Here is a 22252-nt window from a genome sequence, read left to right on the forward strand (position 1 = left end):
CAACCTTGTACTTTTTTTAAAATTATATATATTTGTGAGTTTGAGCACAGTTCTTTAGAATTTTTTTTCTTCAATATCAAAATGATTCACGTTAAATTAATATTCCAAATTTTAATTTGATATGAAATGATTATATACTTTTCATTATCTTGCTTTTAAAAAGCTAAGAATATCAAACGGACTAGCTGAAAATTTTAGATAATGAGGAAGCGACAATTTATATAATTAATTATTAGGATGTTAAATTTAGAGGGAAAAGGTATTGTTATCGTATGAATTTATGCCTTAGTAACCATCTTCGTGTTTCTTTCATATCTTTTTTTTTACCTATATATATATATATATATATATATATATATATATATATATATATATACATATCCTATATTTTATCGCAATATATATATATATATATATATATATATATATATATATATATATATTCGTATTCATCGAAAAATTAATATCTTAGAGACGATATTGATTTTTATAATATTGATTTTATTTTTTTTTAATTACTTTTCATTTGGTCATAATCTTAAAGCAATTACGGAAAGGGTTAAGTCACCTTTATCAAAAGACAGCAGATGTTTCGTTGTTAAAAAAAGAAAGACTACCGCAAGCATCTGATTGGTTAAAGATACTCTATTGCTATTTTTATCAGACAATGCAAATAGCTCTGGAGACGATTGACAGGTCATGTGACTACAGCTGAGAACGCTAGGGAAATTATGTAGACATTTGCTCGGGTATTTCAACAAGAAATATTGAAGATTTCAGCAAGAATTGGACATTAAAGGTATGTCAGTTTCAATCATAAGCTATCGGAGATCTTAAGTTCGTAAACTGAAGTCAAGAAAACGTGAGATTCACGAGATATACGACAAGAAGCGAAACAGTGACCCCACGCACAATCTAAAAATACCAAACAAAATGGCGGCGGTCAAATACGCGATTTTTATCCCATTTCCTTTGTTGCGATAAAATCAAGTAGGATGACAGCTTATTGAACCGGTTGTTTTAAATGACTTAATCAGTATTGATCAAGTATTACTAAAAATTAGACATTCCCTTGAGCTATGAATAAGCAGGCATACATTGTTCGAGGGTTCTCACAAAGGCGGATGTCGGATTACATTATTGTATACGTCAAGCGTACAACATTTGCAAGATTTTGATTCTATTCCACTGTGGGACAAAATGCACGCTGATACAATTTGCTATGACAACAACGGGTATATTGGAACGGGTGAATCTGGTGTGCAATACAATTGTATGCATGCAATTTGCAAAATTCTTCAAAATCAGTATTCTTTCAACTAAGTTGCAATATATTCTTCATACTTCATACATTTGACAGCACGTGTGGATTTTATCGCAAATCGCAGACTTGGGGGGTCAAAGTTCATGGGAGCAGGTGTTTTGGCGTTAGGGGGATGACCTCATGCTGTGATGGCGAACAGGCTTTCACACTTAACAATAGAGGTCACCGTATACATATCAATCATGCATCGAATAAACGAAATCAGTTTGTAATTAGAATCTGTCAGATGTAAAAATTCTCTGCTCAAAAGAGAAAAATTGTATTACTAGAAAAAAGAGAATATTGAAATTTATGTGGTTCTTTTGAAAGTGACAATTTTTTTTTATCAATATTACATTTGAAAATTTTTGGATTTACGTTATTATGTGTTTGATAATTCCAATTTATTAAAAAAAAAAAATGCAAGCTATAATTTTAAGAAAAATCGGCAAACTTCGTAAGATAGAAATTATTATTGCATGCACCTTGTCTCAGACAGTAGTTGTACGAGCAATTATTAGTGTGAGTATAAATATTAATTTTGTCAAGGTGAAAGCTGATGATTGTGTCAGTTGGTGGACATTTAAATTCATGTATGTGTTAAATCTTACTTTGAAAAAAATAGAAGTCCGTCTTTTATGTATATAGAGATAAAACGAAAACTTTTCTTTCAAATCCCAAATCTTAAGACCATGCTATTCGTGCCAAGAAAATTGATGGTCATTTTATAGTCGCTTAACACGTGGGTTTTTTAATGTTTTGTATCTATCACAGTAAAACTGATTTTGCGTGACATGGCCGTTACATGGTGATAAACATTGTATATATGGATTGCCCCCCGTACCCCGGACCAAGCAATGTTGATTTTTTCTTCTTTTTCTTGTTTTAATTCTTTTTTTGAATTTCAATACGAGGGACTTCAAAAGAAGTTAAACTGCGTATGAAAAGTTGGGGTCGGTTTGAGCCGCGTCACGATAAATTCTTCCGCCGCTGCGCACAAATTCAAAATACAGGACGTGTAAATCGGACGGATCGAAAGAGAGAGAGAAAAAAAAGAACCCACAGGACGGGATATATTTCAAGTCAGACACTATTAACGTAGGTATACCAAAATTCGTCCGTACGATTCGTGTACCCTAAACCTCAATCTGCCGTCATATCGTGACCCAGATAGTTGGTCTTTTAGGTCAAATAATGTTACGTCAAATTACACAAGATAGATGGTTAGGAAAACGAATTATGGCTATCGCAAAATACGTATGCACATGAAAATTGTACAGTGATTTATTTGGGGCTACAAGTTTGTTTAACCTAACGAAAGTGTTGTGGGACAATCAAGGTCGGAGAGAAATATTTATCTGTGTTATGAGAATGCCGCTTAACGACCTTTACTTGTGTACGAAGGAAAATAAGCAGCCCAAATAAAATCGAGAAAATACTGCGGTCTTTTCTGATCTTCCGAATTTTTGGTTTTGTGTTTTCTCTACACATGTATATATGTGTTAGCTGGCTGTCATGCTGACATTTTCTGTGTTAAGTGTTAGTGATAAGTACAAAATTGTCGTCGTTTTATTTAAAATGTGTAAATGAAAAACGTCACTCCATGATTTAGAACAATTTAAAAGTACTATTACTAGTTAGTAGTACCACTATTATTTAAAAAAAATCTCAACACAAACAAAAAAGGATGATTTTTGATTGACACAGTTATTCTTTCAAGCATGGTCCTTTTTGGACATATTTTGATTTATCTAAAACCTGGCCAACCGACAGCAAGAAGATGTTTTTCTAAATGTTTTCTCTCGACCCTCTATATATAACGATAAAGGTTTCCAAATTCTTACATAATCTTTTAAAAATGAAATAGTTACGAAATTCTCTTGATATTCACCAGCAAAAGACGCAGCAAAACTATAAAACTGATTAATAATTTCCTGATTTTAGTCGTCTCTATACATTGTAGTTGTATTCTAAACAATTGCAAATAAAAACCGTTACATTCATAACGGTAATATTGAGACAAATGAAAATGCAATTGGTTTATTTTATTATTATTATTTTTTTGGTTATATGATTACAACTGAAGGTTATTTCTCTCGCACCTGCTTGTAGAGTTTTATAAATATCAACTTCCAAAGACAAGTATGGCAGTTGTGATCAAAAGTCCATTGCTGGAAAATGCTATGAAGGATTTTGTATGGGGGGTGGGGTGGGTGGGTTATTGGTTTGGAGTGAAAATCTCTTCATTCGTGTATTGTATTTTTCTTTTTAGGGGTTGATATTTATAGAGAGGTAAATATATTTAATATTTTATTTGAAATATACCCACTTATACATCAACAGACAATAGATAGTATAAATATTTTCTCGTGTTTATTACAAAGCAAACTGTCAGATCTATTTGCCATGACAAAATGAAATATTATCTTGCGAGAAGTATATTAATTCAGAATTAGGCCCTTCTTAGGTTTTGGTGGGAAATATATTTAAACCATTCTAGTAGGAAATGCTAAAAGTTAGTATACAATAAGTTCCTTTTATATCACATTTCCTTTCTTTTTTATTCATTTACATGTAATTATGTAATGGTAGTTTTTTCTTTTTCTTGTTGTTCTCACATTTTCATATTTGTACATATGTTGTATGATTCATCCTTAATGTAATATATATATTTCTGATATACTCTCTGCAAAGAGGAATAAAATATTGAATGAATGAAAGTAGGAAATGCTTCTTTAGTGTTTTTCATGTTATTCATAAACACTAATAGGTGTATAGCTAATTAATGCAATGGGTTAATTATAGACAATCAACATGTACCAGTATATGACATATTTTGTAAAGTGAGAGTGGAGATGTATAAGTCGTACAGCGAAACCAAAAAATAAATGAAATAAAATGAAAATAAAATTATTATTTATATATACTAGATGTTAATTTTGTATATCATGTAGGATGCACAAATGCACATCATTATTGCACAGTTTTAATAAAAGAACAATTTTATATGATTATGGAAAAAAACATCGTTATCCAGTCATAATTTTAGTTATATAAAACATTTAACATGTCCACAACTGGTTTTGGCATATGTGAAAAAAGTGAAAATAACTAACAGTGACCAATCTCATCAATCGTATACGAAAATTCAGAGTAGGACAAACATGGGTTCCTGGAAACACCAGGGGTGGGGTCAGGTGTCTAGGAGTGATTCACATCTCCCGTTCACCAGTCAATGCTGTAATATAACCGGTCACGCCCACCGTGAGCCCAGTAAACGGAGTAACTCGTACTTAAAATCATATTATAAAGTGTACAATTTTGCTCTGGAGTTTCATTGAAAATACAAATGTTTCATATGCAACGAGTGCAATTAAAAAAGACTCGAGTATATTTTGTACCTGATTTAAAGAATTCACACCCTAAATCATAATAAATCAATTTATAGATTTGCTTTATCAAGTACAAAACTTTTTTTTTTTTTTAAGAAATAACGTCCATCGTCAATAAAAAAAAAAAAATCTTCAATTGAATTCAATAAATTCATAATCCATTAACGAAATTCTATGCAATTGTTTTGATAGTTTTTACGTAACTTTTGACATGGTGTGTCGACCATTTTCAATTGCTAAAGGTAATGAACCGCTTGTAAACTCTGACATGACTCGCTCGTGAGACGAGTTTTATATGGCAGGTTACGGCTGTTCTTTCTCTAAATACGTAATATATTTTCCACTGTCGTTATTTTTAACATCAGGTAATGTTTGTCCCCAAGTTACACTGTCTCCTTGTAAAAGATTTTAATTGGCTAATTTTGTGCGAGGTTGAACTTGGACCTCATGCTAAGTATATATTTGGCCAGAGGCCCCACCCCCAATTTTTCCCCCATAAACAATGCTGCATATAATGTTCACCAAAGAAGTGTGTGCATCTTCACTTTCGGAGTTCTAGATCTTCATTAATACTCGGTATACCTCTACAACACAGCTGGGCGGATAGGTATGGCTTCGGACTGATCCTGAAAATAAACGCCAAGCTCTATTCTGTACAGCATTCGTCCCCCCCCCCCTTTCCACCTAGAAGGCGCTGTATTAAAGCAGGATTCTTAGGTTATAATATTCTGATTCTAGAACCATCATCTGATTCTGACTCTTTATTTCCGGGAGCCACAGGCTCATTGGATAAACATGAATACAATTATACAAACAAACAAAACTGACACTGTATAGAGCGAGTAGACAACAGTGTCACAACGATGTACAGTTTCAATTAAACAAATTGTATCACACCACATGAGAATTTCGTAGCTGTAAAACTTTTCCAAAATTAGTCAGTTTTAGGTCACCTCAGTGTACTATTACCAACTATTGCAATTGGTTGTCGTGCGTTAACAATTGGACATTTTCAACTTCTTAATAACTACCAGTCCAATTCTTTTCAAATTTGGTATGAAGCATCTTTGGGACATGGGGGACATATAATGTAAATTTCAGGACTCCAACATCTCTGGGGCCCTAGGGGTAAGGCAAAAACTGTCCAAAAGGGACCAATTTTCAAAAATCTTCTCTACAACCGCACACGTGTAAGAAAAACTAAATGTAGAGCAGGAAGGCCTCTAGGCCTTCCAATATTGTAAATTTCATGATCCCCAGGGTAGGGGGTTGGACCCTAGGGCGGGGCCAAATTTAGTACATAGTGTTTATCTGTAAAACACTTAAATAACATCTTCTTTCGTGCTAGTGATACTAAATTGAAACCAAATAGATATTTGGAAATAACAGGTAGTCCTTTACCAAACTGTAAATTTGATGATCCCAGGGGTAGGGGTTTTGGTATCAGGGTGGGGCCAATGTAGTCAGTTATTGAATGTGTGAACAATAAACATTTTTAACTTCTTCTTGATAACTACCTTTCCAATTCTTTTCAAATTTAGTATGAAACATATTTGGAACAAGATGTACAAAATTGTAAATTTCAGGACTCCTGCACCCCTGGAGCCTTAGGGACGGGACAAAAGCTGCCCAAAATTGACAAATTTTCAAAAATCTTCTTTTCTAGAACCGCACATGTTTATGAAAAACTAAATTCATAGTTATGTAGAGCAGGAAGGCCTCTTCACAAATTGTAAATTTCATGATCCCCGGGGTAGGGGTTCTGATCCCAGAGCGGGGCCAAACTTACTATATATGGATATTTAGAAAGAGCAGGTAGTCCTTTTACCAAAATTGTAAAATTGATGATCCCAAAGTAGGAGTTTTTACCCCAGGGTGGGGCCAAACTTAGTATATAGTATTTATGTGTAAGTTTGCTGATACTGTATAAAATCTAAATGCATACTTAGGAATAGCAGAAAAGGATTTACAAAAAATGGTGAATTTCACAACCCAGGATTTTGACTTTAGGATGGGTTCAAACTTATAGTCATATCTTTTGATGTTTTAATGTTAATACACCTATTATATTATGTAAAGCCTTTCATCAGTGTGTGCACTTTTGAGGGCAGTGAAGTTTTAAGAACACATCTAGTTTTATACTGTTGCTGAACATTAGAATTTAGCTTAGATATTCAGAACAGGAATATTTTTCTAGATTTAATAGCCCTTGGGATCGAGTAGTGATACTTTTTCACAAGTATTCAGGTGACCGATAAGGTCTGTGGGCATCTTGTTTAGTATTTTTAACACTGAGTAGTTTAATCAGTTTGAAAACACTGGATTTTGTATGATAAAATTTGTTAACATATTTTTTTTTCTCAAGTCATCATATAGAGGGCATTCTAAAATAGAATGGAACTCATCCTCTACATCATTTAGCTCACAAACAGTACATAGCCATCGTTCTCTGACTATATGATTATGTCTTCCAACTTCAACATTTAAAGTTAGAGTCACAGATATCACTCTGGTTACAATTTTGACATTTGTATTTACCATAAGATTTCCTTCATTATTTGTTGTTTTACATCAAATAAAAGTTTTTCGTCGTCAACATCATCAGATGACGACCTTAAACAGGGTCCTAGATCAATTCTAAGTTTGTGCGATAAAATTCGTCCTAGCACAAAATATTTTTCCAGACCCCCCCCCCCCCCCCTTAACACCCCCCAACCAAACACAATTTCCGGTCTTTAACATAGCGCTGGCACAAGATCCCCTGGTATAATGTTTTAAATCTGTTTGTTCCTTGTAAGAGTAAATTGGCAGAGCCATTTTCTGATAAACAATTAACGCATAGTGAATCCAAGACGGAGCTTTAGATTGATGTAATTATGCTGATTCTACTGAACGCTTGTTTAAGCAAAGGTAAAGATCCTTAATGTTGTAATCACAGAGACTCGACGTTTTAAATATATATAATATAAAAAAATAAAAAATTGTCTTCCTGTAAACATAATTTTATGTTTTACAGGAAAAGATTTTTTTTTATTATATATATTTAAAACGTCGAGTGTCTGTGTTTGTAATGTATATAGATCAACAACTTATCACAGATTTAAGGAGGTAGGCTAGCTACACTCGAGAAATTTGATATGGATGAAAACTGGAGGATATGTACAACAGTATTTTGAAATTGATAACTTTCAAATTTACTTTATCTTGTCAAAAAAATGTAGTTTTAGGAGAGAGCAATCGGAATTTTTTTTTTTAAACCCCTGCTGGACTCTAACCCGCGATCTACAGTTCAGCAGTCCACGTGCTAACCTACTGAGCTACTCAGCTAGGCAATGATTTTTTTAAACGAGTAGACAAATATTGGTGATATTTATATTCTCATCCATGTTTTAAAAGGAAATCAGCCATTATGACGATGTAGAATACCTCCTTAACAGCCAAAAAAACATGAGGGAATCTAACAAAATTCTGATAAAGTAGTAAAATTTGTTACCGAGATTACAAAATTTAATATGGATTTATTTTCAAGATAGGATTGGGATAAATTAATGACATTGCAAGTCATTAGTCTTCAGTTTCTTTCTGAAAACCCAGAACTATACAACATAATAGGTTTGATGCTATATATAAAATGCAGGGTGCTTTGCTGGTTGATTTCATCATTTTACGACCTGTGTGTTTGAGTACTCGCGTTTTATGAATAAAGATCGCTAAATAGCAAAACTTCGCTATTACACCTTAGGATAAGATATCTATTGTCGTGTCTCCATTAAAGTCCAACTAGTTTTTCAGAGATTGTTTCAAGCATCTGAATATCTTTTACAGACATGCCAAAAAAAAAAAAAAGAATATAATTGAGAAACTTGCAATTAAGAGAATGGAACAGAGAATTTTTTTTTTCAAAGTTTCAAAATGTCCCAATTTTTTAATTTTTTTTTTTTTTTTTTTTTTTTTTTTTTTTTTTTTTTACTTTTGACTAAATGCATTCCTTGTGAAAAACAAGCTCAAGACCACCATTGTTGAAGACGGGATCACTAAGCACAGTCAAGCGGCGCAGGTCATTTAGCGTTCCACGTGTTTCTGCGGAAGGAATCTACCGTATTCTTTGCGTTTGGTCTGATTTTCTGCACATTGAGATAATCGTATCGTATAAAGTTGCGAAATTAATGCTTTTTAATGTTATACGCCCGCGGAACCAGAAAAATAGTTGTATTTTCGCTTCAATTGGGAATAAATCCCGCTTCTGTATAATTGCCAATTTCTTGTCGGAGAAAAAAATCAATAGGCGTTCAAATATTCTCTCTCTCTCTCTTTATACAGATGTCTGGTATTCTCTCTCTCTTTGATTTACTTTGTGCTTTATACAGATGTCTTGTTCTCTCTCTCTGTCTCTCTGATACTTTACTTTTGTATTTTATACAGATGTCTGGTACCGCTTTTCATTCTCTCTCTCTCTCTCTCTCTCTCTCTCTCTCTCTCTGATGATTTACTTTTGTATTTTATACAGATGTCTGGTACCGCTTTTCATTCTCTCTCTCTCTCTCTCTCTCTCTCTCTCTCTCTCTCTGATTATTTACTTTTGTATTTTATACAGATGTCTGGTACAGTCCGTATTAAGATCACAGAGCTGAACCCGCATTTGATTTGTGTGTTGTGTGGTGGGTACTATATTGACGCAGCAACTATCCGGGAATGTCTGCATTCATGTGAGTATCTCATTAAGTAATTGTGTAGGTACAGGTCAGAGGTCAAATGTAAAACGACGGCTGATTCAGTGTATTTGGTGGGGGTTTTTTTTGTTTGGGGGGGGGGGGGGTGGTGGTAGTTGGTTTAGGAGGAATTTATATGAGTAGGCCCAATGTCATTAGTACATGTAATCGTGTAGGTTACGATAAGAGATCAATGAAAACCGGCGGCCGTTTTGGGGATGGTGGGGGTGGGAGTGTGTTTATTATAGTTAAAAGTAAGTTATATGTATATAGATATATACAAGGCTAATTAAACCATGAATTAAATGTTCTAGAAAAATGATATAACAAATGGCTTCTTAAGTCCAATCCATCCAATTCAAAGGCTTTATATTTTTTTCAAACCGTTTGTGTATGCACTTATGCAATAAAATATGTCCCCCCCCCAAAAAAAAAAATATGTTCAAATCAAATCATATTATTTCAACGAAAAACAATTCTGATCTTCTAAAATTATTATTTCAAGGTGATAGCCTAAATTGTGTATCCATTTATCTCCTTTAGATCTGTTATTTTCACAAAACCTTAGTTGGACTGAATTTATCAACAGTATTGTAGGTACGTGCACTATATACAGGGAAAATGTTTTTTAAGTGGGTAGGGAAAATATTCAAATTAATTGTAGTATACAATATCTTTCGGGCCTGTGCTCGAATATGCTTCAGTTTGGGATAGTTGCTCTCTTTATATTATGTTAAAGTGTGTTTTCTTTGGGGGAAGGGGGGGGGGGTTACTATAAATATGCTGAAAGATTTGAGGAATCGCTTTCTTCTTATATAAGATGGGGACCTTTACAAATTTCACAAAAAGAATTACTAGGATACTTCAAACATTTCAACAAATGAGGTATGTACGCGAAAAAATTAACTAGAAAGCATTCGAAGTGTTATACTCATAACAAAGAATAATATACTAAAAAGTAGATTAGAAATATTCAATAGTTCATTCGTACCCGACGCTGTAAGAAAATGAAATTAAATTCATATAGAAACACGAGACTCCATTCATTCAAAATTGTCTTATTCTGCATTTGGCAAACCCTATTTATTCACATTAAATTAAGGCATAACTGCGTGCGTTTAATTCAATGTCATTTTTATGTATCTATGCATACATATTAAACTGTTGTGATAAGACGTATGTCTCAAGCAATAACCAGAATAATAGAATGGTTGATTTAGACGAAGTAATATTGATAATGCATTCTATTTTTGTGGAAAAAAAGAAGCATGCTTGTCATGACCTTATTTTATGTAAAAGATACTCTAACGCTCAAATCATTATTTCCAATCATACATTTAGATTTTATTTAAACGTTTTAGATACACACGTTTTAATTTGGGAAAATGAAAATTTGTCTTTAGAGCTGATTCATCACATTTTTGCTGCTGTACACAAATTCATAGATAAATTTTGTACATTCAGATACGTTTATGTAATAATTTTCAGTGCATGTGTGTAACTTTACTTCGTGAATGATTTCTTTTCATGACAAATATGTTTTTCTTTATGGAGGGGTGTTTGTAAACTTTTGATTCTTAGGACCCAGTTGCACAAAAGTTAGTTAGTTAAGTTTAACTGACAGTTAACGTTTAGTTTTCACTATATAAATGTAAGAGATAATGACAAGTTAACTGTTAACTGTCAATAAAGTTAAAAACAAAACATACGGAAGAAGCTAAGTTTTAAGTGGGGACGATATTTGGTTTTGCAATTTTTAAAGGTGTTGGTGGAAGTTTGCTGGACTATTTTCAGAGAGAGAGAGAGAGAGAGAGAGAGAGAGAGAATCGACTTACCCCTCTAACGAAAGCAAAATGAGTAAATTAAGTATGTACAATATATTTAATCCCTTTTATGAAATAGTTTCTGCAGTCTTTATCATTACTGAAGTGCGTGGTAAATTTCCCCTTGGTAACCTTGCTAATCATAGCATTCTGATCAATAGTTTGTGAATTAAAATTCAATCCAATGACATTGAAAAAGGAAATCTCCCAAAATTTGTCCTACAGACAGAATATCATCAAATTGCTATATTTCGTGTATTGGTGGTTGGCTTACATCGTGTAGAAATTATTATTCACACTATTCATAGATCTAAGAATTATGGTGTTCGAATAGGGCCATTTGCAAAAGCGTGACTGCGCGTAAGTCACAACACGCCAACAAGCAACGCACCTTCGCGCTCTCACGCCAACAAGCAACGCGCTTTCGCGACAACAAGCAACGCGCCTTCGCGCTCTCACGCCAACAAGCAACGCGCTTTCGCGACAACAAGCAACGCGCCTTCGCGCTCTCACGCCAACAAGCAACGCGCTTTCGCGACAACAAGCAACGCGCCTTGGCGCTCTCACGACAACAAGCAACGCGCTTTCGCGCCGTCACGACAACAAGCAACGCGCTTTCGCGCTAACACAACTTCACACAACTCGCCTTCGCGCCAACAAGCAGTCACGCTAACACAACTTTACACATCTCGCGCTTGTCTGCGCGAAGGCGAGTTTTGTTAGCGTGTCGGCGCGAAGCTTGTTGGCGTGACGACGCGAAGGCGCGTTGCTTGTTGGCGTGAGAGCGCGAAGGTGCGTTGCTTGTTGGCATGACGGCGTGTTGCAAATGTCCCTATCCGGACACCATACCAATGTCCATTCAAAAGGCAACCTCCTGAGAGCCGGCTATGGCCTGATAACGCTCGTCAGCTGGCAGACCTCGGCTTAGGATATTTAAACAGTAAAATGCTGTATTTGTTATTTCACCGGGTGATGAAGGTAGCTAGCATTGCAGGAAAATGCATAACGTAAGCGGGTTATTCATTTTTTTTCTGCAACGATTGCTACCTTCATCATCCGATGAAACAACAAAGAAAGACATTTTATTGTTTATACCTTTATTTTTATGCATTATTAAAAGATATAAACTAGAATTACGATTTATTGTATCATATGGTTGACTCATTTGTTAAGTTAAATGGAACAGCCAATGCACCCTTTGACCTTGATGACACTCCATATTTGGTAATGAGTTTGCAGACAGGTGGTACTAGAAAACCGGATCGAACTTGTTTACAAGAAACATGCATTTATAGCTTGATGAAAGCAATGTCATATTTCAAAAGACCGCCGTGGTGGCCTAGAGGTTAGAGCGTTCTCCCCGCATGCGGAAGGCCGGGGTTCGAATCTCGGCTGCGACAGACCTTAGTCGTTAAAACAGGTAGTGAAAGTTCCATCGCCAAACGCTCGGCATCAGGTGTGAATGTCACGGGTCCTCGGAGATGACCTTAAAAACGGATGTCACAGTAGGTGTGACACGCTAAAGAACCCTCACTGCTCAATGGCCGTAAGCGCCAAGCATAGTCCTAAATTTGAAGCCCTTCACAGGTCTTGGTGACGTCTGGATATGAGTGAATAATTCTCGAGAGACATGTTAAGCAAGATACAATCAATCAAAATAAATATAAGAGAAAAAATTCAGTGAACGTAAATATTGTACAATAACATGTTACACCTGTTGGTTTCGAGAAATGAAATTTTCAAAATGCATGCAATTATGCCGTGAAGAAGCATTTCTTGTTCTAGAAGTGAAACAAATTGAAAATTGAAAGAAAAAAAAAAGAATTCTATGTTTTAATATATTCTACCTGAGACATTATATGCTGTGTGTGTGGGTGTGTATTTCATTATAATTATTATTTTAATACGCCCTGAAACTGATGTTTATTCTTATCTAGCATATTTATAGTATCTTGTGTTTTCATGTTTTATATGTACAATCAGGATAGGTACAGCTTTTAATGCTTTATTTATTTTCTATGTATTATGTGTATAACATTCTGTTATAAGGTATATACGTATTGTAAAGCACCTTTGAGCGTACATAGTGTATGAAAAGGGTGCTATATAAATATGGTATTATTATTTATTATCTTGGGAATTAGGACCTGGTGTTTGAATATATCTATTTAGTTAGATATGTTTAGAGTCATCAATGGAGTCAAAGAATACCGCAGTGCACAGTAAGAAATGATATGGGTGTTGTCTTCAGAAGTTCTCTGTACTTTTATATTCGTACATGAAATATGATATGGATGAAAAGTGGAGGATATGTGCAACAATATTTTGAAATTGGAAACTATCATAAATTTTCTTTAGTAAAAAAAAAAAATGCAGTTTTAGTGGTAAGTAAAATGAAAATAAAAAAGAATTAAAACCCCTGCTAAACTCAAACCCTCAATTTACAGATCAACAGTCGATACGTTATCCTGCTGAGCCACTCAGTCAGGCAATTAAATAAAAAAGGAATGTGCAAATATTGCTGATATTTATATTTTCCTTCATGTTTCAAAGGTAGTCAGCCATTATGACGATGTAGTATAATAACATGTAGTAATATGATACTTATAAAATCTTTTAAATCGTTTTCTGGCACCATATAGATAAAATTATCAATCACATGGGCCAGGACGATGCAATATGATTTTTATAGCTCGGGTTAGCTATGTTGTCCAAGGGACTTTTCTGTCGGTTGATGTTAACTTTCTTTGTCTTTTTCAGTCTGTAGAACATGCATATCGAAATATTTGGAGACCACCAAGTACTGTCCAATCTGTGACGTCATGGTACATAAAACGAAACCGCTCCAGTTTGTCAAGTAAGTGGTTATATAGCGCCCCGGCCCGAGGATTTCCGAATAGGCACATTCTGTTCAAACCGTATCTGAAAATCAAACAGTCCAAAATATATTGTGTTGTAAGATATCAGCAGAGAGTTGTTTAATTATGAATTTAGGATTAGTATACTAATACGTAAAGGGAAATGTGCTTAAGCATCTTAAGGGTGGGTGAAAATACATGTATGAATTAAAGTTTTCGTGATAACTGCGACAGATATGGATGTCTAAGATTTATGGGAACATTTTAGTGTGTAGTGGAATATTAATACTGTTATATTAATCAGTTTCACATTTATAGAAAGCAAATCTACTACTGCTTGTATATTGTTTAACGTCCCTCTTGAATTTTTTTCACTCGTATGAAGATGTCACCATCGGTGAAGGGCTGCAAAATTTAGGCCTATGCTCGGTGCTTACGCCCTTTGAGCAGGAAGGGATATTTATCGTGCCATACCTACTGTGACACGGGGCCTCGGTTTTTGCGGTCTCATCCGAAGGACCGCCCCATTTATTCGCTATAACGACAAGCAAGGGGTACTGAGGACCTATTCTAACCCGGGTCCCCACGGGATGCCCATAACAAGAAGAATGGCACGTTTGAAATACGCTAATCACTGCGTATGGATACTAATCTAGTACATCATGAGTTTATCATTAAAATGCAATAAAAAGGATTAAAATGCAAATAAATATTTAGGAAATGCCTGTCATGTTTTAAAAGTACAGTAAATGAGATGATATTCCAGAGTATCGTCATACCAGCGTATTTTTCTCAAAGAGTACTAGTTACACGCCCCATTCAATGCGTCTCGAGGTGTTATTGCCATCGATGTATCTTTACAAATTGAAAAGATAGCCATTTCCTCGTGAATGTGTCGCAGGTTGTGAACACAACGCGCGTATGAATATTGATCAATATAATACACGTCTACTTTAAAGACTTTCTGACAGAAATGAAAGTAGAATACAAAATATAAATTTTATTTTTGAAAATCCATGAGGGTATGAGCAGCTACGCTTCACACCGGCCTATTTTTCTTGCGCCTTCATGAAGTATACCGGAGTGAAACAACGCAGTTGATTCCCTCATGTATTTTCTTAAATACACTTTCAAAATCTGAAAAACATGTCGTAATGAAATAATAGAGTACGCAGATGTGGAAACATTGAAATCCCCAGTTTTTCTCTCTACTCTGCAACACAACAAGTGCTGCCCTCTTAAATATAGTTTATGAAATGGAAGTCTTTAGAAAGAGATATCACGCCAATGCTGATTTTTCTATATTCATGATGCCATATTTTGATTTACAGATCTGACAAGAATCTTCAGGACCTTGTCTACAAGCTCGTCCCTGGGCTATATAAAGGTATGGGAGTGTTATCGATTTAGCCTGACATATATGCGGTGAGATATTCTTATGAAGTTCTCTGAGCGTTACCAGTTAATATGGATTCTGTTTTTTCCAGATGAAATGAATAGGCGAAGGGAATTTTATGCAGCGCATCCGGAAGGTAAGTTCATTAACGGGGGGCGGATCCAGAAATTTCCAAGATGGGGGTGGGGTAATTCGACCCATGTTTGTACCTTTACTGCCTAGAAAGGGTGACTAAAGAGCCAATTTGGCTAAAAAAAATCCATTTTTGTTTGTATATTCAGCTAAAAGAGGGGGGTAGGGTTGCAACTTCCCACCCTAAACCCTCTACTGATTAAGTTCGCACATTTAATGAATTTTTACAACGAAGGAAACGTGTGCTACAACTCAAATTAATGGATCTTGTCCCATCATCAGTTTAGTTCCATCACTCCGGCGCAGTTGTTTTTGTGGCGCGCAGTTTTCTTTTTGTGATGCGCAGTTATTTTTGTGTTGTGCAGTTGTTTTTGTGTTGTGCAGTTGTTTTTGTGGCGCGCAGTTCTTTTTGTGGTGCGCAGTTCTTTTTATGGCGCGCAGTTCTTTTTGTGGTGCGCAGTTCTTTTTATGGCGCGCAGTTCTTTTTGTGGTATCACTAACGGTATGAGTCTGATCGGTTGTTTTTGATTTTTTTTCGATCTTTGAAGTTTTTGTCTTGTTTAAGTCACTTCGACAGAACACTCAGAGCGCATGTAAATGAATTGACACCTGCTGAAAGAAAGACGAAAAGACAAACACAAAATAACTTGCAAGTGTATAGTGAGAGAAAGAGGTTTGTAACATGTTCTCGTTAATAGTCGGTTTTTACTCAAATTCTCGCTCCTTAATTTCATAAATATTCATGAGACACTGGGATAGTGTGTTGAAAATTAGTTACTAACTGGCACTGGTTATTGGGCTTATTTGTCGTCTCGGATGGTAACAACTAGGGAGAGGGGTGCTTCGGTCTGGGAGGAAATAAGAATACCCGGTATAGATTCACCGTGGTCCATTTGTCCAAATGAATGAGCACCATGCCTTTTCGGATATAACCACTGTTGATCACCGTGAACATGGGTCTCAGCGGTGAGAAATGCTATCCAGACACTTTACACACCCGTATTGACTGGGGTCAGTGCCATATGTGTTTTTGTCGGACCGGCAACTGTGTCTTGCAGGGGCAATGCATACAATATATCAACTCCAAATTACTAGAATTTTAATGGTTTTAGTTGGTCTTCCTCTTTAAATGACACGCAATTATACCGCATGGACGAATCATGTTATTAATTCGTTAAAAATGATTTATTAATGTTGGAGAATTTGCATTATTGTTGTAAGAGAAAAATGTATTTATAGATATAGGGGGAAACCCAAATAAATCGCCCTTATAATATATATAAATTAAAAGGTAGATACAACTGTATATATATATATATTATATATATATACAACTGTATATATATATATATATATATATATATATATATATATATATATATACAGTGTATATAAATCCAAATAGAAAGAGTTGATATCACACAGTCAAAATAATTCAATTTAAAAAAAAAAAAAAAGAAGCAGGAAAATATACAGTTCCAAAATATTTAAAATATATTTTGGGACTGTATATTTTCCTGCTTTTTTATTGAATATATATATAAAGATACTGGAAATATCGCTTCCCACAATAAAATAAATCCCTGTGTGTAATTTATTTTTCTTTGATTCACGTATTTTCTATGGACAATTATTTGGTATTGTAGCAGTAGCAGGTTATGAAATATTTTCAAGATTTTCTCCCCCTCACCCCTACCCACATAACAAAAAAATAACTTAATCGATAGAGCACTTGCTTCCTGGAGAGTGAATGGTCAATACCACGGGATCTGGTGAATGTCGAATATACTGTGTCGTATTGGTGTGAATAAACTACATTTCGGCGGGGAAGTCGACCCGCGTGCAATCAATCAATAAATCAATCAGATTAGGACGGTGAAGTCCGGGTGTGCCTGGTCACTTTGGATTGTTTAATTCAGCAGAGTAATTGAACTATTGATTTATTAAATCTGATGAGGGTCAGGGGGTATTTGATATTGTTCATATGTTGCCGACACTTTTCATTGTCTTATCATACCCTGTTTGCAATAAAATCCCGGAACTCTTCTTCCTCCGATTTTCCTGTTGGATAGATATTAATATAGATCTAGGTCATTCTGATTCTGTTTTATTCATTGTAATCATTTTAATGGATCAGTTCATTCTAAACATTTTAATAAAAGATGGCCACCCAACGGTGATTATTTGCTAGCGCGCAATACTTGTCGCGGTGATGTTTATAGTATTCAGTATTGATTTATTTTTTAGCAGACACTTCTAACCCCCCGCGGCCCACGGAAGCTCGCGGGTACGAGGATAAGGATCGACTGATCTACACAGAAGATGAGAAAATCAGCCTTGCATTGGAACTTTTCGCAGAGTAAGATATCCGAAGTTTGGCGACAGTGGTTTTTTGTTTGTTTGTTTTTTGGTTTTTTTTTTTTACTTTGAAGCGAATCTCTGCAAATAATGCTTGTCCTAAGGATTAAGAAAAAAGAAAGAAAAAAAGCCCACCCGATTTAGATGCAACACGAAACACGGTTATATAATGTAGTAATTATGATAATTTCTGTCGACAAAATGTCCTAGAATCAATGGGATATTTACGATTTATGCTTTTCTTTCAAATTATTTCTACATGAAGTATTACTGAGGCAATGCATATGTTGAAGTGCACACGAACTCTACGCTTTATTTTCAGTGTCCCAGAGCCCATTAAAAGAGCACCGAATAATTCCGATAAACTGCAGGTAAGAAAACACCAACTGTAATGAATATTTACTACATGTATATTTTAACATCGAAAAAAAAAAACCCTGCGAGAAATGTATTGAAGGGAAGTTCTCTTTTAATAGAAAATTCATGTTTATCGTATTTTGTATTTTACAGCAGAGAGACATTCGTTACCTACAATGCCCGGCGGCGGTGTCCGTTGCACATCTGAAGAAATTCATTCGCCTTAAATTTGACTTGCCGCCAAAATACACGGTTCGTGACATTAGATATATTGTCTGTTAGAGAAAGAGGTGTTCTGTTAGAGAGGAATCGTGTGTGATGCATTTACTGTTACGCCGTCTTTACAATAACAATATTAATTTGAAGAAGAGACCCATGGGTCACATTACTCACCTGAGTCACCTAGTCCCTGCCATTGTTCAGCAGTTGTGGTTTTTAAATGATTCTTTTTCAATCTTTATTCCCATGAAATAATTTGACTCTATATTCTGGTCCCCACCTAGACCTAAAAAATCACGACTTATTTGAACTTGAATTCACACAACATGGGGATGCCTCCACACCAATATGACCAACATGACCTTGCTGTTCTGGAGAAGATGAAGGTCAAAGATCATTGTATGATTGATTGGTTGTATATTGTTTAACGTCCCTCTCGAGAATATTTCACTCGTATTGAGACGTCACCATTGCCGGTAAAGGGCTACAAAATTTAGGCTTATGCTCGGCACTTACGGGCTTTGAGCAGGGAGGGATCTTTATCGTGCCACACCAACTGTGATACGGGACCTGATTTGTGCGACCTCATCCGAAGGACCGCCACATTTAGTCGCCTCGAACGACAAGCAAAGGTTACTGAGGATCTATTCTAACCTGGATCCCCACGGGATGATCATGTTATGAAATAAAAGGTCTTGCAATAAGAAATATATATATAAAATATGAAAGCCCTACCTTAAATTGTTCAGGAGAGATTGGAAAGGTTAAATTTTCTTTAAAGTAGGTCAAACACCAAGGTCAAGAAGTCAAAAAGCTTAAGGTCTTGTCACAAGGAATGTGCATTTGAAATATGAGCGTCCTATCACTCACCATCCAAACGTTATAGCTACATGTACAGTCGCGGGGGTATACAAAGCTTGGAAATATTTGTATTTGTAAATGATTTAGTATTGCCCTGCTACTTTTGAAGATAATTTGTTTGAATTAATTTCCTGTATATTTCCATATAAACTTTTGATCTCCTATTGTGGCCCTACCTTGCCCCATGGACTACTGAATTGAACGAACTTTAATTTGAACTGCCTGACGATTTTTTGATATCACTATGATTAATCAAGGATATTAATTTTGTTGTTTAGCTTACCTGAGCTGAAAACTCGAGTGGGCATTTCTCATCGCCTATTGTCCGTCATCGTCCGTCTGTAAACATTTCACATTTGCGACTTCTCCAGAACCACTGGACCAATTTCAACTAAACTTAGCAAAAATCATTCTTGGGTACGGGGCTTTCAATTTTGTTCGAATGAAGAGTCATGCCCCCTTCAAAGGAGAGATAAGCACAAAAATGCATTAATAGGCTGGGGGTAATTTAACAATCTTTTTCTCAAGAACCACTGGGCCAGAAGAGCTGAGATTTACATGAAAAGGTCCTGACATAGTGCAGATTCAAGTTTGTTAAAATCATGGCCCCGGGGGTAGAATGCGGCCACGATAGGGGATCAAAGTTTTACATACAAATAAATAGAGAAATTTTTAAAAATCTTCTTCTCAAGAACCACTGAGTCTGAAAAGTTTACATTTACATGAAAGCTTCCTGACATAGTGCAGATTCAAGTTTGTAAAAAGCATGGTCTCCGGGGGTAATTTGAGGCCACAGCAAGGATCAAAGTTTTACATGCGAATAGATAGGGAAAATCTTGAAGTTTGGGCCAAGGTAACAAAGGTGAGCGATGTGGCCCATGGGCCTCTTGTTCAAGATATTTCTCTATGAATTCCCATGTAAAATTTTGATCCCCTGTTGTGGTCCCAACCTACTTCAGTGGGCCACAATTTGAACAAAAGTGAACCTACACTGTGTCAGAAAGTTCAGTTTTTTCTGACCCAGTGGTTCATGAAAAGAGTTTTAAATAACTTCCTGTTTTTGTCTTTTCTTGATAATCTCCCCTTTGATGGGGACATTTAAACAAACTTGAATCTCCTTCTTTGAAGGTTGATTTGTGCCAAGTTTGATAGAAATTGGTCCAGTTGTTCTGGAGAAGATGAAAATTTCAAACGTGTACACTCACTTGAGCTTTTATTTCAGGTGAGCTAATAATAAGATAATTCTAGAGAAACGTGTTGTTAACTTGTATACCTCCTTGCAGATCGACATTTACCACTCCGATGAACCTCTCAAGGATTTTTTCACCTTGATGGACATTGCTTACATTTACACATGGAGAAGGGTATGTGTTAATGAAATATGTCGGTTATTGTTTACGGACGTGCTGGTTTAGGTATATGATGCATTACAAATTAATCATTTTGCAGACAGCTCCATTACGGCTTCTCTACACAGTGTTCGAACAAGTCACGAAGAAACGGAAAAACACAAATGAAGAAGTCACGAATCAAATTCATAAACAACCAAGACTTGGGGATAAAGATCAAGAGAATCCGAAAGAAAACAAACCTACCGAAAACTGTGACAGTTCGTCTTCAGAGACGGATCAATATGACGAAAATTCTTCTCCGGATGAAAACGAATACCATACGAAGGAACCCAAGATGGAGAGCGATGAAAGTGCAGAGGAAAGAAACAAGAACAATGCTGACGACAATGACAACGAGGAACAAAAATTTTCAAGCAGCAAAAATTATAAACCGTCCGTGAACAAGCCAAAACTAACTGAAAAAGACAGTGTCAAAAATATAATGTCGGGAAAGAAATCTACGCCGAAATCTCTGCATGAACAAGGGGGTAAATTCTTTTCATCCAATTTCTACAAGCGGAAGGCAGCTCTCCAAGCCGATATATGCGCCGATTCCCCATTAGACATGACCAAGAAGACCTTAAAAAAGCTCAAGGATACTACTACAAAGAAAGTAGGAAAGGAGCAATCGATGCTGAACGGAAGTCATTTTCCCGGATATGAGTTCACGGACTGAAATATGTACACCAGGGAGAGTTAATCGCTGATGTATTTACACAACAGGTGATTGTTAGCCGGCGTAAATAGATCTGTCTTTGTTACTGATGTTTTTACACAAACTTGCTTGTTATTTTCATTAAAGAAAGGAAACATAAAAAGGGACATAAGTCTGATATATGAAAAAGAAAATGGCTATAAGCAATTTAAAGATCAAGCTGGTACAAGTGTAATAGAATAAATTCCTAGCAAAATTCCAACAATATTTTGAAACGTCATAATGGAAAAAACACGCCAGAAAACGCGATATCATTTTTTGCATACTTGTATAGAGAGACGTCATGAATCGCCAATCACCAGTTATTTGTCGTCTGCGATTGATTGTAATATCTTAAAAGACAATCAATATTGCTCTATCATTTTTGAGGGATTGTTCTCTGTAGTTCATACTTTGGCACTAACTTACTTACGGGTTCGAAACGGCTCAGAAACAGGTATATACAGGTGTATCAGGTGCAGGTGTAACGGATATAGCAGGAAGTGTAATAGAATCAGGTGCAGGTGTAACAGATATGGCAGGAAGTGCAATAGAATCAGGTGCAGGTGTAACAGATATAGCAGGAGGTGTAGCAGATTTATAAATAGATCTGACGTAACAGCTCACATACAACAGACCTGACACACGTGTAGTAGGTATATGTATACAGATTTATATATAGATATGACGTAACAGCTCACATACACCTGACACACGTGTAGTATGTACAGATTTATATATATATCTGAAGTAACAGCT

General features: G+C 35.6%; 1 protein-coding gene across 4 annotated transcripts; it reads left to right on the forward strand.

Moving 5' to 3' along the window:
* The first annotated feature begins 608 nt into the window (after nucleotides 1-608).
* On the forward strand, nucleotides 609-21617 carry LOC125666798 (polycomb complex protein BMI-1-A-like). 4 transcript variants are annotated; one of them, XM_056151913.1, is made up of 10 exons: nucleotides 609-2401; nucleotides 9290-9401; nucleotides 13988-14084; nucleotides 15417-15472; nucleotides 15573-15617; nucleotides 17864-17972; nucleotides 18294-18342; nucleotides 18482-18580; nucleotides 20692-20772; nucleotides 20858-21617. In XM_056151913.1, exons 2-10 carry the CDS (start codon nucleotides 9290-9292, stop codon nucleotides 21473-21475), a joined length of 1266 nt encoding a protein of 421 aa, XP_056007888.1. In that variant the 5' UTR covers nucleotides 609-2401; the 3' UTR covers nucleotides 21476-21617. The 4 variants fall into 4 exon arrangements, with proteins under 4 accessions (XP_056007888.1, XP_048756046.1, XP_048756045.1 ...); XM_048900089.2 differs by having other exon boundaries at nucleotides 616-799; XM_048900088.2 differs by having other exon boundaries at nucleotides 619-2401; nucleotides 17861-17972.
* Nucleotides 21618-22252: the final 635 nt, after the last annotated feature.

The sequence above is a fragment of the Ostrea edulis genome, chromosome 10 (assembly GCF_947568905.1).
Source record: "Ostrea edulis chromosome 10, xbOstEdul1.1, whole genome shotgun sequence".
In the NCBI taxonomy this organism is placed as follows: Eukaryota; Metazoa; Mollusca; class Bivalvia; order Ostreida; family Ostreidae; genus Ostrea; species Ostrea edulis.